Source organism: Gorilla gorilla, chromosome 1 (assembly GCF_029281585.2).
Source record: "Gorilla gorilla gorilla isolate KB3781 chromosome 1, NHGRI_mGorGor1-v2.1_pri, whole genome shotgun sequence".
Classification (NCBI taxonomy): domain Eukaryota; kingdom Metazoa; phylum Chordata; class Mammalia; order Primates; family Hominidae; genus Gorilla; species Gorilla gorilla.
The window spans coordinates 21,123,486-21,144,799 of NC_073224.2; the positions used below are offsets into that span (position 1 = coordinate 21,123,486).

The 21,314-nt window shown below is 41.8% G+C and overlaps 1 protein-coding gene across 12 annotated transcripts in view; it reads right to left on the minus strand.

The window, feature by feature from the left end:
* Positions 1-3,996: 3,996 nt before the first annotated feature.
* The window catches only part of SIPA1L2 (signal induced proliferation associated 1 like 2), a 233,408-nt gene continuing 216,090 nt past the window's right edge, over positions 3,997-21,314 (minus strand). For 9 of the 12 annotated variants that reach the window (XM_055372969.2, XM_055372948.2, XM_055372962.2 and 6 more), the window contains 4 exons: positions 10,132-10,185; positions 9,455-9,578; positions 8,428-8,509; positions 3,997-5,302 (listed from right to left, as the gene is read on the minus strand). In XM_055372969.2, the coding sequence (XP_055228944.2) occupies positions 5,156-5,302; positions 8,428-8,509; positions 9,455-9,578; positions 10,132-10,185 (407 nt within the window). In that variant the 3' untranslated portion in view covers positions 3,997-5,155. The remainder of the gene's footprint in view (positions 5,303-8,427; positions 8,510-9,454; positions 9,579-10,131; positions 10,186-21,314) is intronic. The other 3 variants (XM_063707850.1, XM_055372999.2, XM_055372993.2) reach the window with 1 other exon arrangement.

A 21,314-nucleotide genomic window follows, 5' to 3' on the forward strand; every position in this document is an offset into this window, starting at 1 on the left:
TATTAAGAGATGAAAAACAGAGATAAATGTTTTTAGAGTCTGCAGATGCTAAAATTTAATCAAAACATTGTAAGGATTTAAGAGGGCAGTACACTTTTTGGTATTAACATGAACTAGAGAGGCCTTGCAGGATTTATGTTTTTGTGTTTTTTAAAAGCAACTTAAAGGTCCCCAAATCTTGTGTGTCAAAATGCAAGAATGTGACATTTGGGGGTGATGCCCATTTAAACCTTTTATAAAATACACGAGGAGATACTTCCTTTGTACTTGTTTCTGCCTAATTCCTATTACTGAAAGTCAGGAAACTTGCTCTTTGGTTTCATTTGGTTTAATTTATAGGTCAGAAATCAAATGCATTCCTTGGGTCTTGGCAGGTCTCTTACCATTTTCTCTCCTGTTGGTCATAAATAAATACAGTTTCCTCCTACCTGCCCCTAACTGGTGTTAAATAGAACCCATTTAGTTCTATTTTCTTTTTTGGGAGTGAGTAGTATGCCTGACTTGCTTACACTAGAGCTAGGGAAGTGGTTTTAAGTGTGTTAAGCACAAAATCCACAGACACTCAAATGAACTGAAATTGTTTCTTACTAACCAGTAATTCAAAGGAGAAAAGTGTGTGCAAAAATCTTTATTACTTCTTCCCAGCCCCATACTCAACTTGGAAATTCTAAAGAATAAACACTGGTGTGATTTCAGGGGATCTGAGGCTATTTAATGATCCCCAGAGTTTGACCTGAAAGTAGTGGGCCTTTGCCTCTTAGAAAGGTTCACACAAATGTATTTCTTGGTGGGGCAGTGATTGTCATGGTCAAGAGGGTGGCTCTGCCTCAGATGGCGGCTTGTTTCTTGTGACACAAACGTTCCATCCGGTAGAAAACAGTATAGTTAACTCTTAAAGAGGTTATGTTCACAGCTTCTCCACAACTAGAGAATTCATTTGTTGATCAGTCTAAATTGTGTGCCAATTCTCTCTCTAAACCACAGATCTAGGTTTCTCAGGCCAATTATTTTATACAAGGAGCAGGTGATTTTCCTATTCAAGCACTCGTCTATTATCATCATTACAGGTCTTTATTATTAATGTTTTTATAGTTATCTTTTTTATTTTTGGATGTGCCAATAAGAAGCTATGTTTTATGGCTTCATGACTTTGAAGGCTAAAAATAATAGGTGATCAAATTCTGCAGTTTAGTGGACTCCCAGAACAGACTCAAAAGATAACTGTCAGCAGCAAAGGCAAAACTGTACTATCAGTCCCCTCAACTGTAACTTAGGTTTCTAATCATAAGCCTTCTCCTAGCTATAGAGAATAGCAGGATAAAAGCCTAAATAACTTTGTCACATACTAAAATGGCCTTAATACATAATATAGTTCACTCCATATGGTTAGAAAAACCTGCTTATTCTAAAATAATTTTTTTAGCAGATATATATTCCACAAAATATTTGGTTTGTATCCAGTAAGTCATTAGAGCAAGTCAATATGTTTAGTTGTTAAGGGGTACATTTTGTAACAGTGTTCACCAGGACACCAAGTTGTTCAAAACTACATGTACTATGGGAGCACGTAGTTGGTTGGTTGTTGACTGGAAACATGTTTGAAAGAGCTTAACAGACCCAAATCATTTTGGCCCTGTTTTTTGGCATGGCCCTTTGGAGACGGACTTGAGAGAGACTATTCATTCCTTTGCTAGTATAGACTGAGAACTGTGTTTTCAAGAAATGTCTTCTGGTTTTGTCATCATGCCTTCGGAAGATGGAATGGCTTTCCATTCAGCTAGGTTTTGGTCAGATTCCTTTATTTTCTCTAAATGATGTCCACCTTTCCATCTGTATTAGTTGCTCTAAAGCAAATGCATCCACCCTTGATCAAAGACGCAGGAGAGCTGTATTCCAGGCCCTTGCCAGGAGCATAACTGTTTGTTGCTAAGCCTTTACTAAAGGCATCTGGAAAACCATCTGATGAACATGCAGTTCATCGATTCCTTTCAAGTCTAGGGCGTATCCCTGGATCCAACCCTTCCAACTCGTCTCCAACCCAGTTCTGTGGGCTCTGCCTCCAAATACATTCTCACATGTAGCCTACCTACTTCTCTCCACTTTCACTGCCTTACCACAGGCCATGCCAACACCATCTCTTACCTAGACTGGTCTTCCTCGTGTACTTTGCCTTATGCCTGGCATTGGTAAATTATACTCGTGAGTGGCCTGTTTTTGTGTGGTCTTGCAAGCTAAGAATGACTCTTACCATCTTTAAAGGGTATTAAATAGAAATTTGAAAATATGCAACAGAGGCAGTCTGTGACTCCCAAGGCCTCAAATCGTTCGTTTGCAGAAAAAGCCCCATACCGAAAGTTTGAAGACCTGCATGGTCCATTCTGCTTTAGAAGTCAGAATAATCCATTTAAAATAGAGCTCACATCAGGCATCTTTCCTGCTTCAATGGCTTCTTTTTGACTTGGAACAAAATCCAAAGTCTAGCATGGCCTCCAGTTCCTTCATGGTGTGGCTTCTGCTGATCTCTTCAGGCACATCTCCCTCCACTCTACCCTCCCTGTTACGTCCTGGCTTCTGCTAGACTTCTTGAATACACTAACCTTAGGGACTTTGAACCCCATGTGCCCTTGTCTACCCATGGACCACCCTATCTAGGTCCCGATTCCTCATCTTTAAAAAGGGGAGTGATGATGGCACCTACCTCACATGGCTGCTAGGTAGGTAACACAAAGCTCAACAGGACCTGGCACCCAGGAGCTATTCAAACAGTGTCAGTGTTTATAATAATTACTTAAGGTAGCCTGTTGCAGGTACTTTTATTTCTGTCTTTCATGTTTTGAAGTGATCTTATGTCTGTCTCCCCATATTAGATTGTATGCCTGTGCACACAGGGGCCCTGACCGGTTGATCACTGTTGGATTTTCAGCTCCTAGCATGCTGCCTGGTTCACACTGATGGGAAAGAAAAAAAACGGAAGGAGGGAGGAAGGACAGTATCTATGTGGCCCATAAAGTCCTTATTCCCTGAAAATCTCCAGTCCCTGGCTGCAAATTTTGGATGTGCACCTGTGCATTTCATAGAGGGCAGCTGCATGAAACAGCCTTAGGAAGCCTACTGCTACATCCACTGTGAGAATGTTAATTGTTCAATATGCCTCTCATGTGAAGCCCATATGGAAAATTCCTTTTGGGGCCAATTCTAAGAGTCAGTTTGCTTCCTCTGAATTCTTGATATGCTTTCTGTTCTTCAAAGGTTGAGAGGAATGGACCTTACAGTGTTTCCCTTCACACCTGGATCCATGTTTTGTGTCTTCTGTCTTACATTGGATTCAAATTTACAGTTTACCTCTTCCTGATAATTTTTCAAACTCTTACTGTTTTTGTTTGTTTTTTGAGATGGAGTTTCGCTCTTGCTGCCCACGCTGGAGTGCAATGGCGCTATCTTGGCTCATCGCAACCTCTGCTTCTCGGGTTCAAGGGATTCTCCTGCCTCAGCCTCCCGAGTAGCTGGGATTACAGGCATGTGCCACCATGCCCGGCTAATTTTGTACTTTTAGTAGAGACAGGGTTTCTCCATGTTGGTCAGGCTGGTCTTGAACTCCCAACCTCAGGTGATCCACCCGCCTTGGCCTCTCCAAGTGCTGGCAACACCAAAGTGTTATTTTATTTTATTTTTTTAAAGGCAATCTTGCGTAAATTACTTCACTTGACCCACAGTTCATGTGGTTGTAAATGGGAACCCCACCTCCTACCTATGAAGGATAGATACCATTGGGGTTAAATGAGATGGATGAAAAGTTCAGAGAATAGTGTCCGCCACACAGCAGCTATTAAAAACTGCTAGGTACTCCTTCCTGAAATCGATCTGGGATTCTATGAGAAGGCAGCTGAACAGTATTGAATACAAATCAAGGTTCTAAATGACCTGAAATAAATTCACATACAGTCAGACTGTTGACATGTTAGATCACAAAAAATCTACAGTCACCTGACAACACCATTTCTTATGTGGACTTCTTTTAAACATTTATTAAAAAAGCAAAATGTATGTTCATCTCAAATCTAACAGTTAAAAATGGTAAAGCAATACAAACAATGTGTTACTAGCAGCATCCAGTCGTTAGAATCTCTCACCCTGCTTCTCGGTCTGATCTGTGCAAGCTCAGTCTCTTCTGAGCCTGCAGCTACCTCCATCCCTCATCGTAGTGCAGGCCAAACCAAATTTTATAAAATTAACAATTTAAGGTTAAATAAGCTTAAATAAGGGTGTTAAATACAAGACACTTCATCAAAGCTTCTGTACAAAGATAAACAAATCTGGCATTGTACAAGTGGTTCCGCTGGCTCACAGCACACAGGGAAGTTCTAGTGAGTAAGCAGATTCACTCTCATTTCTTTCCAGCAGAGCAACTATACAAAAGTGAACTAGAGTTGAAGTGACTACTGACCACTCGGTGAGCCATTTACAAGGCATGTGTATCTTTTTTTTGTTTTTAATCAGAACACTGTTAATATTCAGGCACCATTTGTTCCTGCAAATAAATAAGTCTCTAAGGTAACTGCATGTGAACTAGTGTTAGACACAACAGTGCTTTTTTTTTTTTTAATTCCCCCACAAAGCTTTTCCAACTATGTACTATGCCTCCTTTCTTATTGCTATGGTAATGTGGCTGTGGAAATAAAACTACTGTACATCCAAAAAAATAGAGCACCTTTACATTAAAGTATACGTCTGATTATTTGTTCTCATGTTTATTTTACAATACTAAAGCCCAAACTATGGTCAATTGCTTTACATCTCTACCAGGTCACCTGATATACAGGAAATAAAACTCAACTATCTTCCCTCTTGAGGTAAGCCCAAGCCACAGCCTTGTTTTAGCAGAGTCTAAAAGAAAAAGGTTTCAACTGTCGCCAGGGTTTACCTTCATCTTCGCACCAGGAGTTACATGCATTCATCTTCACGTCGGCGCTGCTCTCTGCCGTGGTTACCGAGAAAGAGTCGAGGCTCCCTATCCTGCTGTGGTGAATGGTGCTACACAGAATGGAACAGCAAAAACATCTACGACTGGTTGAAAGCACACAGAAAAACCACATGTTTGTGACTTCAAAGGGACAAGGGGCATTTCCCAGTGGTCCCTTGATGAGGTGCGGATTGGCTAAGATTTTTTGTCGATGGTGGTGAAAAACCATTCTGTGAATTTCCGCAGCTGAGCTGTCGCGGTCTGGGACTCCTCCTGCAGCCTCATGTTGTCCTGTCTCAGGTGCTGCACTTCTGCTTGGAGAACGGCCTTGTCTTGTTTTTCCTGGTCAGAGTAGAAATAAACTGAGTCATGCAGACTGATCGATACATTCATTCCTCCTAAGCTGGGCTACGAGAATCTCTGATTCTTATTTTTACTTATGTACTTTTTGAGGGGAGAAGGGGTGCCTTTCTTTAGTGAGGGGACTTTTCTGATCCTGATTCCTGCTGATGACAAAGGGATGGGAATGAACACTCCACACACCCTGTTCTTTCATCCCACTCTGCTCCCATGGGGTGCTAAGATAGCCTTTATATAGGAAGGGTGTTCATCATAGTTTATATTACCCTCTATCCAAAAAAGGGAGACTACAGGGAGGTTAAAGGTAATACCCTTTTGACAAATGCACAAAACTTTCTAAGTAGAAAATTGGAATTAGCAGAGCTGTTACATACATACGTTTATAATAAAATATGTACTTAGGTCTTTCATTCCATCAAGCTTTCCTGCTATACTATATTTCCATAATGACCCTTAAAGTCTGCCATTAAAAACTGTGTAAAAATAATCAAGACTTTCAGAAGAATCACACCTGGAGTTTCCAACATGTAGCAATAAAAAAATGTATAGCACCAGTTTCAGTTCCCCCCCTGCTGAAAGGGATGCCTTGCCCTAAATGAACAGAGAGGTCACTGTCAGATTGTAACAATCGGTATTTCTGTAATGGGATCTAGCTCAACCACTACAGCCACCACATGCCACCCCCAGCACTGTGCAGGAGCACTGAGTGAGGTGAGTGGACGCCCCCACCCTTGGCATGTCTGCTCCTGCCCTCAAGGCTTCCTCGTTTCCTGAGCCCTTCCGAGGCCCTCCCCAATACCACCTGCCTGGTCACTGGCCCAAAAGACACTGGTCCTCAGAGGAGGCCTGAATCAGAGCTGACCACTCACTTTGCTGTAAGGAGCAACTGCAGCCCACCCTGGATAGACTCACTTCACTCAAGAAGCAACTGCAGCCCACCCTGGATACTGACTCTCCCCGGACATTCCTCACCACAACTCTCAGTCCCAAGACAGTCTGAGTCCCACAGCTCAGCACATCTCTGCTGCGACTCGGCTGCCCACCTCTCCACATCCCTGCAAACCTTTTATTGTGATCCATGGAACTTGGATTCTGCCATGAAGACCTTGTGCACGCTCAGTCTCTCCTGAAATTCCTTTCGTCTTCGTGCTCTAAGTGAATCCTGGCTCCCTCCTGAGGACACCGTCCCCAGCAGCTCACTATGGGGGTCGGGCAGGCAGACAGTGCATCCTCTATTGTTCAGGCCAGATCTCCACTCCTTCCTACAATTCCAGCTCCTCTAAAAAACGTGCTATTAGGTCATGAGACCTGCTACTCCTCCTGGCTGCAATTATCTACTGTATCCCCAGTCCCAACCATCATTACGGGAAGATTCTAGAACCTGGTTTGCTCTTTTCTCCCCATCCCACTCCTGTCATCTGTGTTGATGATTTCGAATCCACTGAGATATTCCATCTGACACTCTGGCCGTTCAGCCTCTCTATCGCTTTCTCTCAGTGATCTTCAAACCCCGCCCTCCTCAACCCCCACTCCCATGACCACATCCTATACCATGCTATTGTCAACGACTGCACCTCTTCCTAAAAGTTTCAAGTTCCTACTTCTTGAGCACCACCTCCCGTCTTTTAAAAATAATTTCTCCAGTATCCACTTCTCCAGTAATGATAGACTCCATCAGTCTTATCAATCTTACTCTTATTTTCACTGTCCATCAACACCTCCAACCCAGCCATTCCCCAGCAGTGACATTATTTCTCTTCAACCAGCCTGGACTCCAGGTTCTTTGGTTTATTCATGCCCTGTACACGCCCCAGGGTCCTTGTCTCTCTCTCTCTCTCGTCTTGATTTCCTGTCTAAACTTTAATATTGGCTAAATTCAACTCTCCAACGATTCTACACTTGCAGCTGGAGATAAGGTGACCAGCCATCCCAGCCTGCATGGAACTTTGCCGGTTCTAATATGGAAACTTCCACATCCTAGAAAACTTCTCCATCCCGGGCAAACTGGGACAGCTGGTCACCCAAGCTGGGGGAAAAAACACACAACCAGGAAAACAGGTATTGCTTTAATTTATGCTCCAAATTCAAACGTGCTTTAGCTTTTTTTTGGCAAGTCTCCCAAATATACCCGGTTGGTTTACACGCTGTGGTACACCCATATCCTCTATCCACAAAGCTCTTATACTCCTTCCCACCACTCTTAGCTCATGACTAGAAAAAAAGAGAAACAATCAGAGAAATTTGCCAACATCTCTGTCTGGACCCTGTGTATGTGAATGAAAGTGTGCATATATGAACACACGCATGTGCACACATACTCTGCTCCACTCTGGTAACTATGTATGAGCTGTCCCTACTCCTCTCCAAGGCCAGCTCCCTCCTTGTGACTAGATCAGAACTCCACCCACTTGCTCTTCACCCTCATCATAATTTCCCTCCCAACTGAATCCTTTCCTCAGCATTCTCACCAGCTACAATTTCTCCCTTCTTCATAAGCCAAACCAAACCATCACAACAAAAACCTTCCTGTGATGCCCTCCTGCTTGCTACCGCACCCCATTCCATTTCCCTGGACAGCCAACTGGCTTTCCAGCACAGGGCTGATGGAACAGAGCTCAGCCAAGTATTTGTGGGATACAGGATTTAATTTCTTTTGAGGACAGACCATGTGCAGGTTGATGGGTACAGCAGAAGTTCTAAGGGCTGTGAAGCTGATTCAAGACAGAGGACAGGACTCATGGAGACCAGGCTTTCTGGCAGCAATGGACTCCTCTGAGGTCAGCTCATACAGAGTTGGCGCAGCTGATAACTCACTGAACTAAAAAATGCTGGCCCACCATGCTTCTACTACACACTGAAGATTAGGCACACCAAGGGCTCATCCTCATTTACTCATATCCATTGAGATCCCTGCATCCCACAAAATGAAATACATCAGCTGCAGGTCAGCAGATGGAGTGAGACCTCAGGAGCATCTGTTTGTATTTATCACTGGTTTTTGTGTAAGGCAGTTTTCTTTCCTGAGTCTCTTCAATTTATCTGTAGTAGTTATAAGGGGCTGATTTTATAAGAGAAACAGTTCTGATTATGCTCTTCCAATTGATTACCTTCCGAAGGTCGGTCTGGAGTTGTCGAAGAATTAATTCCAGCTGATTGACTTTCCCGGTCAGTGGTGATGGAGAACGCTCCCTAGCAAATAAGGATAGAATTAGAAAGATTCAAGAGAGTCAATCGAGCATTTTTGTTGGTCAAGTTTTCACTCGAAAAAATTATTTCATGTGCTTAGAGCCCAGCAAGCAGATACGTTATATTATGTCAGAATGGGAAAGTGTCCATATTGCTGATCTGGTGGAAAGCCCATTCTGGGACTTTACTGATTTAAAAAGAGATGCAGAAACTCTATAGACATACGAGTTGGTAGGAAAACAAAAGATATATTATTTAAGTTGGTTTAACCAATGGAGACAAGGAAGACCCAAATGAAGTCCCGGGAACCAGTCAATTTCCCCAATTTGCCTTTCCCTATGATAACAATATTATGAAGCTCGTTACCAATGTGAACATGCAAGTTAATGAAGTTAATTCCAAGTTCTATATTCAGCTCACATAGAAGTTGGAATTAAGAATGGATGACACAGGTAAAGAATACACATTTCACGGGGAATGAACATGTCATGAATATAGTGGAAAGAGTGGGGTGTTCCCAACATATTTCAATGGAGGGCATGAGGCCGGATCAAGGACCAGGTTCTGGGAGGGGCCATGCCCTGGGCTGGTGAGCATGTGCAGCCTGGCAGGTGGAAGGCCAATCGGCGAGTTATCCCTGCATGGTGCTGTTGCAGTAATTCGGCAGCAGACGCTGACCTTGAGGCCTCTTCTTGCCCTCTCTGAGAGTGAGGCTCGTCACCGTGGGCACAGCGTCACAAGTCTTGGCAGGCAGGGTGTGCCCATGGAGCAGAGGGGTCATGCAGCCAAGAGCGGTCCCACTCAGTCCCTTCTCTGGATTCTTCAGGACTTTGGAAAGGGCACGGGGCAATATGGTCGCCCGCCTGGCTCAGGGTTAGTCGGTTAGCCGAATCTTGGCTAATCATGCCTGGAACAGCAGGAGGGAGGGGTCCACAGGGGCTCACATACCCAGTTGTGTCCATGAACTCTTTGCCACTGCCTGGATCTACACATAAGGGCAGCTCTTGGGCCCCTTCCAGGTCCTGCCCATGCTGCATATCTGTCAGGGTGCAGAAGGATGCCACCCTCTGGTCTGGGGAGGGGAGAAACACACACAGAAAGAAGGGTTAGTAATCAATGCAAGGCAATGTTTCTTTGTGGAAATGCAATAGCTAAATAAAATCTTTTCCCCCCTTCAAACCAGTTACTGCCTTGTTTTGGAGCAAAACAAAGAAAAACAAATTCAGGCAAGCTTCTGAGAAGAAGAAAGCATGGAGATTGGCTGTCCTCCTACTGGGCTGTATGGCCTATGCACATCACAGCCATGGGGACAATTAGCAGACACTGGATTTGCTACAGCCAATTTGCTTTCTTCTTTCCACATCCCAAGAAATGCCAAAGCTGCTGGCTATGCATGAAATAATAGTTGGATAATGACTGGACTGACAGAACCAAGGAGAGGGACCTCTCTCTCAAGTTCTCCCCAAACCCGGAGAAGGTTCTGGAGACAGAACAGCCAGGACACATGTCCCGCTGTGCACCCCCAACCCTCAGGGCGTGAATAACCATGCAGACGTGCAGACACATGAAATATACAGAAAAGGTTACAGGATATCAGGAGCCAACGAGCAGCCCCAGACAATCACCTAGATAGGACGTGTGGTGACAGAGCAGCCCCAGTTCTTCATCTGAGTCAAGACCTGAAATAAGATTTAGAATTTTCCTATGAACAGGAGTATCTCTCTATACTTGAGAATCTTGGGGGCCCATAAAATGCGGTTGTGTGAAGTACAGTGTATGCGTGTGATGGACCAGGGGAAACCCTTGAGAGCCAGTATCATGTAACTCCAATGCAATGAGATGACACATTTCATGTTTTCACTGTTGGTTGGAAGCGGGGCTGTAGGGTACAACAAAGACATGTGGTATGCCATACACACATGGATCCAACCATGAGCATACACAACTGTGGGCTTACTTAAATGACTCACTCCACAAATCCAAAGAGAGTGGTGGTAAGAGAGATTAGCTAAGTAATCTCACTAGAAACCCTTAAAGGAAGATCTGAGGGGCTCAGTATGTATAGCAGTAGCACCAATGATCAGTATGACTACAATGCCTTATCTTAGCACAAGGACATTTTTATTCTTGGCACTAGGAACTTAACATTCAATGTTTTAAGAGGTCAGAAGGAAAGGGAATAGAATAGTCTTAAGAATGGGCGCCAGACTGGCCCGGCTCCGGGGGCTGAGCACTGACAAAGAACAGCAATCCAGAAATGCTGAATGGCATGCAGGAAAATATTCTGTTTTTGAACCACGTGGAAGTGAGAACCTCGCAATCTATTCCATGATCACTTCACCCTCATTCCCTGGAGTCTCTCTGCTTGGTTTCTGAGCACACGTATGTATCTACAGTAGGAATCTGAGGTATACAGCAGGCGTGTTAGTGCTGTGGCAGTCCTTTTCCTATGAATTGGTTAATGCTGGAGAGACTGCACTTGGATCCGTGTCAGGGGTGCTCCGCTCTTAATTTACCCCACTCTGCCTCCCTCTGGCTGCTGGACAAGCCTCCTAATGAGGCTACCTGCTTGTTTGCTTTATGGCAGGTCATACACTTCCAGTTAATTAAAAAGGATGGTCACATTGAAGCTGCCAGGAACATATGAAGGAAAGCCAAGGCTGTAGGCTGTGGCCATGGTGCTGAAAGCACCGTCAGTGCCCTGACAGAGGCCTGGGCCCTCCTGAGTGCACCCAGCTACTGATTGCATTAAGAGTTCTCCATCCATGTGGCTCCATTTGCTAACACACCTGCCCTAGGCAGGCAGATGTCTTTCAACTAATTCTGTAAAGCTCCACACATCGAATCTTCCATAAGATGATAAAAATTCTATAACTATACATTCCTGAGCATCATGTTACCAATTTGGTACGGCATAGTAGGCTTTTTGCATAAAGTAATTTGCTATTTTATTAAGATCAACAACATAATTGGGGCCCTGCCAACTTCTACATATGATGTGATGTGCACAGCAGAGCTGGGGGCAGAATCCTGGCTGGGCTTGAGCTGCTCTAGGGGCTGGGTGGGGAGGTCTGGGCTGCAGTGGTGTCCAACATAACCCTCTGTTCTGTAAAGAGCCCAGAATATGGGAACACATCACATTTTAAAAAATCTTTAGGAGATATATTTTTATTCCATAGTGACTTTATTGACCAGAAAAGGAATGGAAAAGAAAATGGATAAAAATTTGTCTAACTCTTTAGGAGTTTCATTGACTCATCCTCGTTTTATGCAAGCCAGTGATAATTCAGTTATGTTTCTTTCTCAATGTATTTGGGTCTGGTGGTCAAGTCTAAATACATGGATGAACATGCCTTAGCTTCCTTCATCTGTTTTTACCTTAATTGATAAAATACCCACATATTTAACAGAAACAGAATTTCCTACAGGCAGTCATTCAGACATCCCCTAGGGAGAAACAGGGTCCTACTGGTCAGGAGGCAAGAAGCCAAAACTAGAGTTTTGCCAGCAATGTAATTTCACAAACAGGATTTCACTTTGGAATTGAAAAGCTTGGGAGGCTGAAATGCAAAGAGGATGCTACTTGACTAAGTACAGACACCAAACTACTTTATAAAATAGCTAATCTTAGAGACAGTTTCCAGTGGAAGCTTCATGCCCCTTCAGCTTATTTCTGATGATAAATATTCAATAATCAAGCAATTACTGAGATACAATCAAATGGCACCAACAAAACCATCAGAAAAGACAGGCGCAAGAATAAGAGCTTCATGTACGTGGTCACGGTTGGTACAGATCCAATCACCCACACTCCACACGTGGAGCCTCTTCGGTTTTCTTTCCCGTGCGAGCAGATCTGGCTAAGGTGGGAACGCTGGGCATGGCTGACACACAAAACAATCCATCCTTTAAAATAATCTTTTAAAAAACCTTATTTCAATGTCAGTTTCTTATTTTTAGTGCATTTAGCACTAAACAAGAAGATGAATAGTCAACAGGCTATTCCATATCCTAGAGCCAAGATGGCAAAACAGATGACTGCAAGTCACTCCCATGACCCCGTCTAGGATGCCTGCAGCACCAGGAACATAAGGCCAAGGCTGGATTGGCGGGGGTGAATGGTCTGATCAACATGTCATGTCTGTTGAACATAAGGCCAAGGCTGGACTGGTGGGGGTGAATGGTCTGATCAACGCGTCATGTCTGTTGAGGGTGAGGAATAGGACGATAGTGCCTGCCCCAGATACATGCCAAATGGGACATCCAAGTACGAGGCTAGTTGAAATTAAACCTATTTCCACAAATAAAGCTGTTCTAATATGTCTTTGTTAGAACCGCAAACTAAAGACAAAGTAGGGTTTTGTAGCTACATGTAGAAAATTAAAAGTTTTGATTCTGACATCTGTGCTTATTGCATTGCAGAAAACTGACTTAACTGGCCACTAGGAAAGGAAAAAAGGCTGCACTGTACTGTTTTCCACCTAAAATTCTCTGGTTTAGACTTTTGGAAGCCCATCCATGCATGTAGAAAGATAATGGTCTAGTATCTGCCTATGAGTGATTAACAAGAAAAAGTCCTGAAATTATTCTTTATTTAAGAAACAACTATTGCATTGGCCTGGAACCATTTCAATTTACTTTTGAGATAATTTAAATGGATTTACTATTCCAAATTTGACTTTGCATTTTTCATCCATGTGGTAGTCATTTTTCTTTCCATTTTTTTTTTCACTAATTATGTTACCACTAGGAGTTACTCAGTAAGTCACATTTTGTTTATACTTGTATACACACACTCTCTCTCTCATACACACAGTGGTCAAATATCAATAACTGTAACAACTTTATCAACTTTAAGCTGAAGCTTCATAACAGAAAAAGTTCTCATCATAAAAAGGGATGTTTATTATGCTCTGTTTAAGAAACCAAGGGCCTAAAGAACACAACAAATTAAAGATACAGACTTTGAATTTTTGGAAAATACGGTTATGTGGAGCATTTCATTGCCACAGTGGTGCCTGGAATGTGAATTGTTAACTCTGCATGTGTCTTTCACATTGATATTTGCACAGGAGCACACACACGTCCATGCTCCCAAACAGCTATGGGAAGATGGCGATCTCCACCACCAACTGGGGAAGTCTGGAAACCTAGGAGGACAGGCCTTCGTGGGGCAGCAACATGGAATCCAGAGTCTAAGATCACTAGTTGGTGATTTTACCTTTGAAGCCTATGTTCACTGAAAACAACATTATCCATTCAACAAATGCTAAAAACACACCAACTGCCTCTTTCTGATATTCTGATGAATGAGAGCTACTCAAAATCCTAGAGCTTTTGAAGAGACTCCACTTCCCTTCCCCAGCTTCACTGTTTGACCCATAGCCAGGTTTCCTGGTGGGGTTTGTTCCCATTACCACGTTTAACAGGGGATGAAAGCCATTATATACATTATCAGGTACCCCCAAACTTGACATGATTCTACGTAACAAAGGGTATGATAAGCACTGCAGGGTGGCAAAACTATGATCTTATTGAACTAGACAGACCACCAATTTCACTTAGGAATTCTGACATGTAAGAAGGACATGTCTTGCCCTCCAACAAACAAAATAACTGCATACATTAAAACAAAGTCTAAAATGTGACTCCGACAGCTTTTCAAACTTGACCTTACAGCATGGGGGAGGCACAGGGCATCCAACTTACTTTTGCCTTCTTAGACCTATGAAGGACTGTTTTTTTTTTTTTTTAAACTGTTTGGGTAGAGATATGTTATTTGATCACTTATTAATTTTTTTAAATGCACAATATTTTTCTATTGGAAGCTTTTTAATAACTTTCTGTCAGCAAATTCTCAGGAATTAGATTTCTGGTTAAAAGGTGGGTACAGTTTTCTGGCACTAGTAACATCATATTGCTGAACAAAAAGATGGATCACTTTATAATCTTTATAATGATACCAGCTGTGAGTATTCTTCATAGCTTCCTAGAGTTATTGTATCATTTTTCATATTCAAAAAGTGTGAGCTGGTAACTCATTATTCTTTAAATTTACATGTGTGGTTGAACATTTTTTACCTTCTTATTTATTGTGCATTTGTCTTTTGTGAAATTTATATTCACATTCCTTGACCATTTGTTTACTGTGGGTTTGGTGTTTTTTTGCTGGGTAAGTTCCTTTACGTACTTTAGGTATCCTGGTTTTACCTATCACATTCTTTAGAAATCTTTTCCTAAAGTCCAATATTTCCTCTTTTATTTTAACATTCTCTTTCAGGCTCCCATAATTGTAAATATTTAAATACCTTTATCTGACCATATTACATTCTGTATGTTCTCTCACTACTCCATAATTAAAGCATAATCTTGCTTCCAAAACCACAATCTTACTTTTACTTTTTCTAAAATTGACTTTTTAAATACCTAATCCAAATGGAATACATAAATTCCTTACCCATGGAACTCTTATATTCAGATTTCTGTCTGAGCTCTTAATTTGTCTTCAAAAATTCTTATCCCTATTTTTGAATTATGCTGTTTTAATTATTATTAAGTTATAATAGATCTTTTGGTTGAATATCATTTACCTATTTTCCAAATGGAGGCAAATTTAGTTTTTCAACTATTTTTCTTGAAATTGCATTAACTCTACAAGTTAATTCAGGAAGCACCGTCATCTTTACTACGAAGCTTTCTATCCATTTCTAGTCTTACATATTAAGACTTTTCAGATATTAAAGCGTTCCTTGGAATTCTCTCATATTTCCGATGGTTTACTTCTCAAAGAACATGTTAATTCAATCTTACTGATATATCTAAGGTGTCTTGTGACTATTACAGTGGAAAGCTGTCTCCAAAGACAGCTGCCAACAACTCCTCCCTCCCTGTGTGCATCTGCCATCAAGAGGTAGAGGTAGAGTCTATGTCGCACCCCTGGAATACCGGCCTTGTGAACTACTTTGGCCTAAATAGAATGTGGTGAATATAATGTTCTGGGACATTCAAAACAGGCCTTAAGACATCACAGAGCTTCTGCTTTTGCTCTTCTAATTCCTTAAGCCCCCATGTGAATAAATACAACTACTCTGCTGAAGGCAGGGGTCCCACTAGGCCTCAGCCATTCCAGACACAGACAGGTGAGTGAAATCTCCTTAATGCTCCAGATCCAGCTGAGCTGCAGCTGCATGCAGCTGCCTGAGTGACCCCAGCTAAGATCACATGGAGCAGAAGAACCACCCAGCTGAGGCTAGTCAACCCAGAGAATCATAAGAAATAATAAGCTATTGTTGTTTTTAGCCATAAATGTTGGGGGTGGTTTGTTACACAGCAATAGGTAACTGAAAAAATTAATAACTTTGAAATTATACTTATAAAAATATATTTCAAAATATCTAATTACTTTACCTATTTTATAATCTCTAATTAAACTTCATTTTGATCTTTTGTATTTTCTATGTATAAAACCCTATCTAAATTTTTTTATCTCCAACATTTATCCCTTTTTTTCTTTGCATTCCTTGTTTAAATGTCAAAGATTCCAGTATAAAAATTAAAGGGCACGGTCTCAAAGAGTACACTTGCTTAGCTTCTGGACATAAGCAATCTGCTTATAAACATTTTCTATTAAGTACTATGTAACCATTTGAAATAAAGTAGATATTAGTCTTTGGGGGTATCTCTCAAATCTTAATTTTTGAAGAAATAGGTTCTAATTCTATTAGATATACTTTTTTGGGACAAATTGATATAGCTTTTAATTACTTCACCTACTGTAACTTTTTAATTAAAGTTTTTCTTTTATTAAACTAAACTCTTGCCAGTAACAATGAATAATCTTTTCAATTTACTACTGAATTTCACCTAAGCTTTCTCATACTAATATTAAAGACTGAGATTGTCTTATAATTATCTTTCCTGTGTGTACGTGTTTATCAGGAAAGAATCCTATCATGCAAGAAGGCTGCTTCTGAATTTCTATATATATATATATATATACATACGCAAGGGCATCATTACTCTTCGAAACTCTGAAAACAATTAACTGTAAACTTATTATTTTCAGGTAATATATTTGGTATTTGGGGATATTCCTGGGTGACTTTTTCAATGCCTTCCACACCTGGGCCTTTGACCATTTCTTATGCTCCCTGCAACGTTTTCTTGCAAGAAATAATCTAAGTACCTTATCCACCAAATGTATTCCTATATACCTGCTTGATGTTCCTTAATAATTAAAAAAATCTCTATGTCTCTTTTTTAAAATGTCACCCAGAGAACATATTAATTAGAAAATATAGAGGACTGAGATCCACTTGGGGCCAGAAGCTGGGGGTTAGGGTGGTATACCAGTATTTTGTGCAGAAGGAACCAGCCAAGTAGCCTGCCAAGGTTTGCAGAAAATTAAGTGATCAGGTGCATCATCTTATACCATTAAAGACAGAAAAGAAATTTTCTGGGTAAATAAAGAGCCCCACAACTGGGATCAGCCAAGGTGGGCAGGTTGTGTGTATGTGCTACAGTGAATTAAGGAGGGTGTTCTGAGCTTGCATCTCTAGATTGTCCTTTGACAGGTTTCCTTCTGCCTCTACAGCTAATACTGTACATTTACATATTTAGATTTACAGGAAACCAAGTTCTTTAGTAAGGACAGGGTCTCGTCTTGACCAGATTTTATGGTTCAGGCTGGCCTGGTTTGCATTATGGTGGGGAGCGCAAGACCCCAAAAGATCACGAGGTCTCCATAATCCAAGCCAGGGAGAGGTAATAACATTCCTATCCTAGAGGTATCTGGGGTTTGAGGGGTAAGGCAGAACCCACTGTCCTCTGCAGGGAGATGGCACAGTTCTGCACAGGTCATTTTGGTCCCACTGTCTTCTCATGTTAACTTAACCTCCTTTCTAACATGGTTCATTTGTACTTTTTTATATTTTGGATCAAATTTGCTATTGGTTTATCAATATTCAAAGAAAAACTGAGGTTGTTAGTTTTATTTATAAATTGCAGTGTAATTTCAATTGCCAGTTGTTTTTTTTTTTTTTACAACTTACTTCATTCCTTTTCTTTGTGTGTTTTTCTTTCACAGTTTTTGTGGAATCTTTTTGAAGTACAGTTAAGTTAGTTAATTTTCCCTTTTTTTCCATTGAAATAAATGCTTCTGAAACATATTTTTCTTTAAAAGCTACCCTCTCTCTGGGTGTAGTCCAGATTTAGAAAGCATCTTTTTCATGATCCTAAAAAAATTGCTCTTGTCATATTCATTAATTCTTCCCAGCATAATTATTATTACAGTAACATTTAAAACTTTCTAAATGGTCAGATTTTTGTGTTTTGCTTCTCTTTTTCTTATTTAATTCTATTATCACTGCCTTATGGTCAGCAATGTGGTCTGGAAACACGCCTCCTTTTTGGAGGGAGCTTACTGAGTCCTTGTGCACAGACTACCTGACTCTCACCCACAACTATACCATTTATTATGGTCCTTGCACTAATAGAGTTTAAACATTTAAGTAGTCATGATTTGACAGCTTAATTTGGTGCCTCTGCTCTAAATTGGTATAGTATAGTGGTATAGTAAAATCTAAATTCTTAAACTCTTGTTCAATGTCAACTTTAGCCCTTAAATGAAGGTGAACATATCATATGCCAAAATGTGTAGCATAAACGAGGTAGACCAATGGGGGAGAGGCAAGTCTGCCAGGGATCAATTACACTATTGGATTTTATAGGGATCATGGGATCTCAATCCAATGGGCAGGTAAATTCCATTTTCCAAGCCTATTTTCAGATATACTAACTGAAATAGGGGCACAGGATTATTCCAGGGAAGTCTGAGGCAATAAACCTTTTGAACTGCCTTTGTTAGTTTGCAGCAATAACATAAACAAGTACACGGACATGTTTTGGGTTATCTTTTCTTTATAATGTTTACTCTAGCTCAGAAATGGCCTTGAGAACTGGTACAAAAAGATAAAGTTATGAGCAGGGCAACTGGGTTATCTACCTGAAGACATTTCTCTTTAAAGTGCTAAGGAGATTGATCACACTCATCACCACCATACAACTCACGAGACAGGGGAGCAGGTCACTGGGATACAACCTGAGGCAACACTGATACAAGGGAACCTGATTAGCCAAAGGAGGTACACATACTCAACCGAATTTTCATAAGCTGGCTACTATCTCACCATGACATGCCACCCTATGGAGTAGCATCAAAAATTAAATACAGCATTAACTCCTTCCACATTATTTTATCTATCAATGTTAGAGGTCAATGCAAACTCCTCCCACATTATTTTATCTATCAATGTTAGGGGCCAGTGGTAACTCCTTCCATATTATTTTATCAATGTTAAAGCTCAGATAACCAAAGTCTTCTCCTTTGGCAAATAGAATATTACATTATTTTCTGTTTAATTTAGGCATTCATGTACCTGAGGGCACTGGCTAGGGAGAATTTCCATGTCATACTTTTTCCCTTCTGTGCCAACTACCACCCATACTCTTACTTCAGCTTAGAAATACTTGTTGATAATGAAACCACAGAACTAGAGGTTTAGGACTAGATGAAGCTTTCCTTACAGGTTCTTTGGTTCTTCATTTTACAGATGAGAAGACTGAAGCCCAAATTAATTCAGCACATGTCCAAAAGGATTACTATTTAACATTCACCAAGTTCATATTTGTAAAAGACCTAGAAGAGTATTGGGACAAAGTGTGGATGTCATAGTAGCTAAGTGACTTGTCCAAAGGCCTATGGCCCAGAAATGGCTGAAGTTATGACCGAAATCCCTAAATTGATCATTCAGTCCATGCACCATTTTGCCTTCTCTAATCCCCTGGAAAAAAAATGCATTTTCTAGCAGTCATTCTATTCTGAAGGAACATTTGAAAGGGGTGGAAGGGAACCAAGTAAAGACATAAACAAGGGTAGATACAGAGATAAGGTGATAAATATTGTTCGAAATCTGAAAGGTGATCACAAAATGCAAAAGGATATAAGAGGTTGAGAGCTGTGCTATGAGCTGGGATAGTTCTGGGCTGCGTAAAACTGTGTGTATTGAATACCTACTTACTCCTTGTTACTAGCCTTCTCCTTTGGTTATCTTGATATGTATTTTTGATAAATATAGATAAAATAATAAAAGAGGCAGACTTCTCTTAAGAAACTCACCTCTTAAGAGAAAGGCATGAGAATGAAGTAGAATTCAGTGCGTTAAGTACTCTGCAGATAGTTACACAGTGAGGCCACACAGAGATCTTATCTCTGGTCTTATCTCTCCTGGGGCAGAAAGATCTGGTCAGAGTGAGAGACTGTAGTGTGTAAAGAACACCACAGGGAAAGAGAAAATGGTGTTACCTCCCCTCTGGGTTGCTCTGGACAGAGGTAAAGACAGCGTCCCTGTGCTCTGGTGCTGGGTCATGCCCAAGAAAGTGCTAGAAGCATGGGGAGCCCAGGAAACAACTAGACCACCAGCCTGGGGCTTCTAAAATATGCAACTAACTTCTGGTAGCATCAGAGAATGAGGGTCTCCCCACAAGGCAGACAGGTAGACAGGGCTCTTCTGAAATTTCTACAAGGACTGAGTGGTTTGTAAAGAAAGCAGTCTCGTTCCTTCCATTTAGGGAGCAGTGAGCGCATATTCATGTTGCAGAAGCTTCCTCCTAGCAAGCTGCCTTTTACCTACTTCCCTTGTGTCCACTTGAGAGTGGATTCCAACTCCTGTTCCCAGAGGCTCAGGACCAGAGGCACTGATACCAACCGGGTAGAACAAAGCCACCATCGGGCCTCCCTAACGTACTACGCTAGTCACAGATGAGGGGCAGTGAACCCTCAACCTTCTGCATTTTGACTTCAAATGCACCTCCCCTCCTGGGAAAAGAATTTGATTTTGTTTCCTGAGGCCTGGTGTCACAGGTGATAGGGCTGTGCTAGCAGAGACTGAGAAGGGAAAAGAAATGGGGAGTGAGAAAGAGAAGGAAGGGCCCTCAGGCCTGAGAAGGCAGCAGTGGACTCGGGCGCCTCCAGGATGCTGTGACTCAGTTACATCATGAGAGTCTCACAGAGCGCAGGGCATTAAACAGCCCCTACTAAAATGATCCTGCCTCCTTTGTCAGTCCTAGCTGCCAGGTTCCCCAGTGCCAGAGCCTGTCATCGTAAAAACTCACTGAAAAATGCAGCGGCAAAGGGCAAAAAGTCATAAGTCACGATCCCGAGGGCCCCAGGTTTACACAGTATCACCGTGAGGTCCTGAGGCTGCACGTGAAGCAAGCATCTTCCTTGTTTTGTCTACCTTTATCTGCGAGCTGGACAAAGGTGTTCCTGAAGGGGTAGCCTCAACCAAAAATGACAGAAGACAGTGTGGCAGCTGGATGGCTCTTAGAGATTGGCTAGCCCACCTACCCTCACTGACCCACATTTTAAGAGGAGGAAGCCGAGGCCTCGACAGGCAGAGACACTTGCATGGGTCAAGCCAATCACGCTGGAGTCTGTGTTACGCCAGGTGAACGGACTCCTCGGCCTGTGCTCGTCCGGCAAAGCCCAGCAGCTCCCGCCTCCTAAATGTGTCCCCCACATCATACCTCAGTACGCTACGAAGAAAGATGCAAGGTGCTCTCCATACAATCACCTCTACTTTTCAGATACGAAACAGAGGTCCCACCCAGGTCACAAATGGTGCCAGAGCTAGAATTCAGGTTTTCAGATTTCTTGCCTAGTGCTCCTTTTACTAAATGACATGATCTCCCTCAGGAAATGTCCTCACAGCCCAAGCCAGCCCCTGCTTGTTTTCATCATCCAACAAGG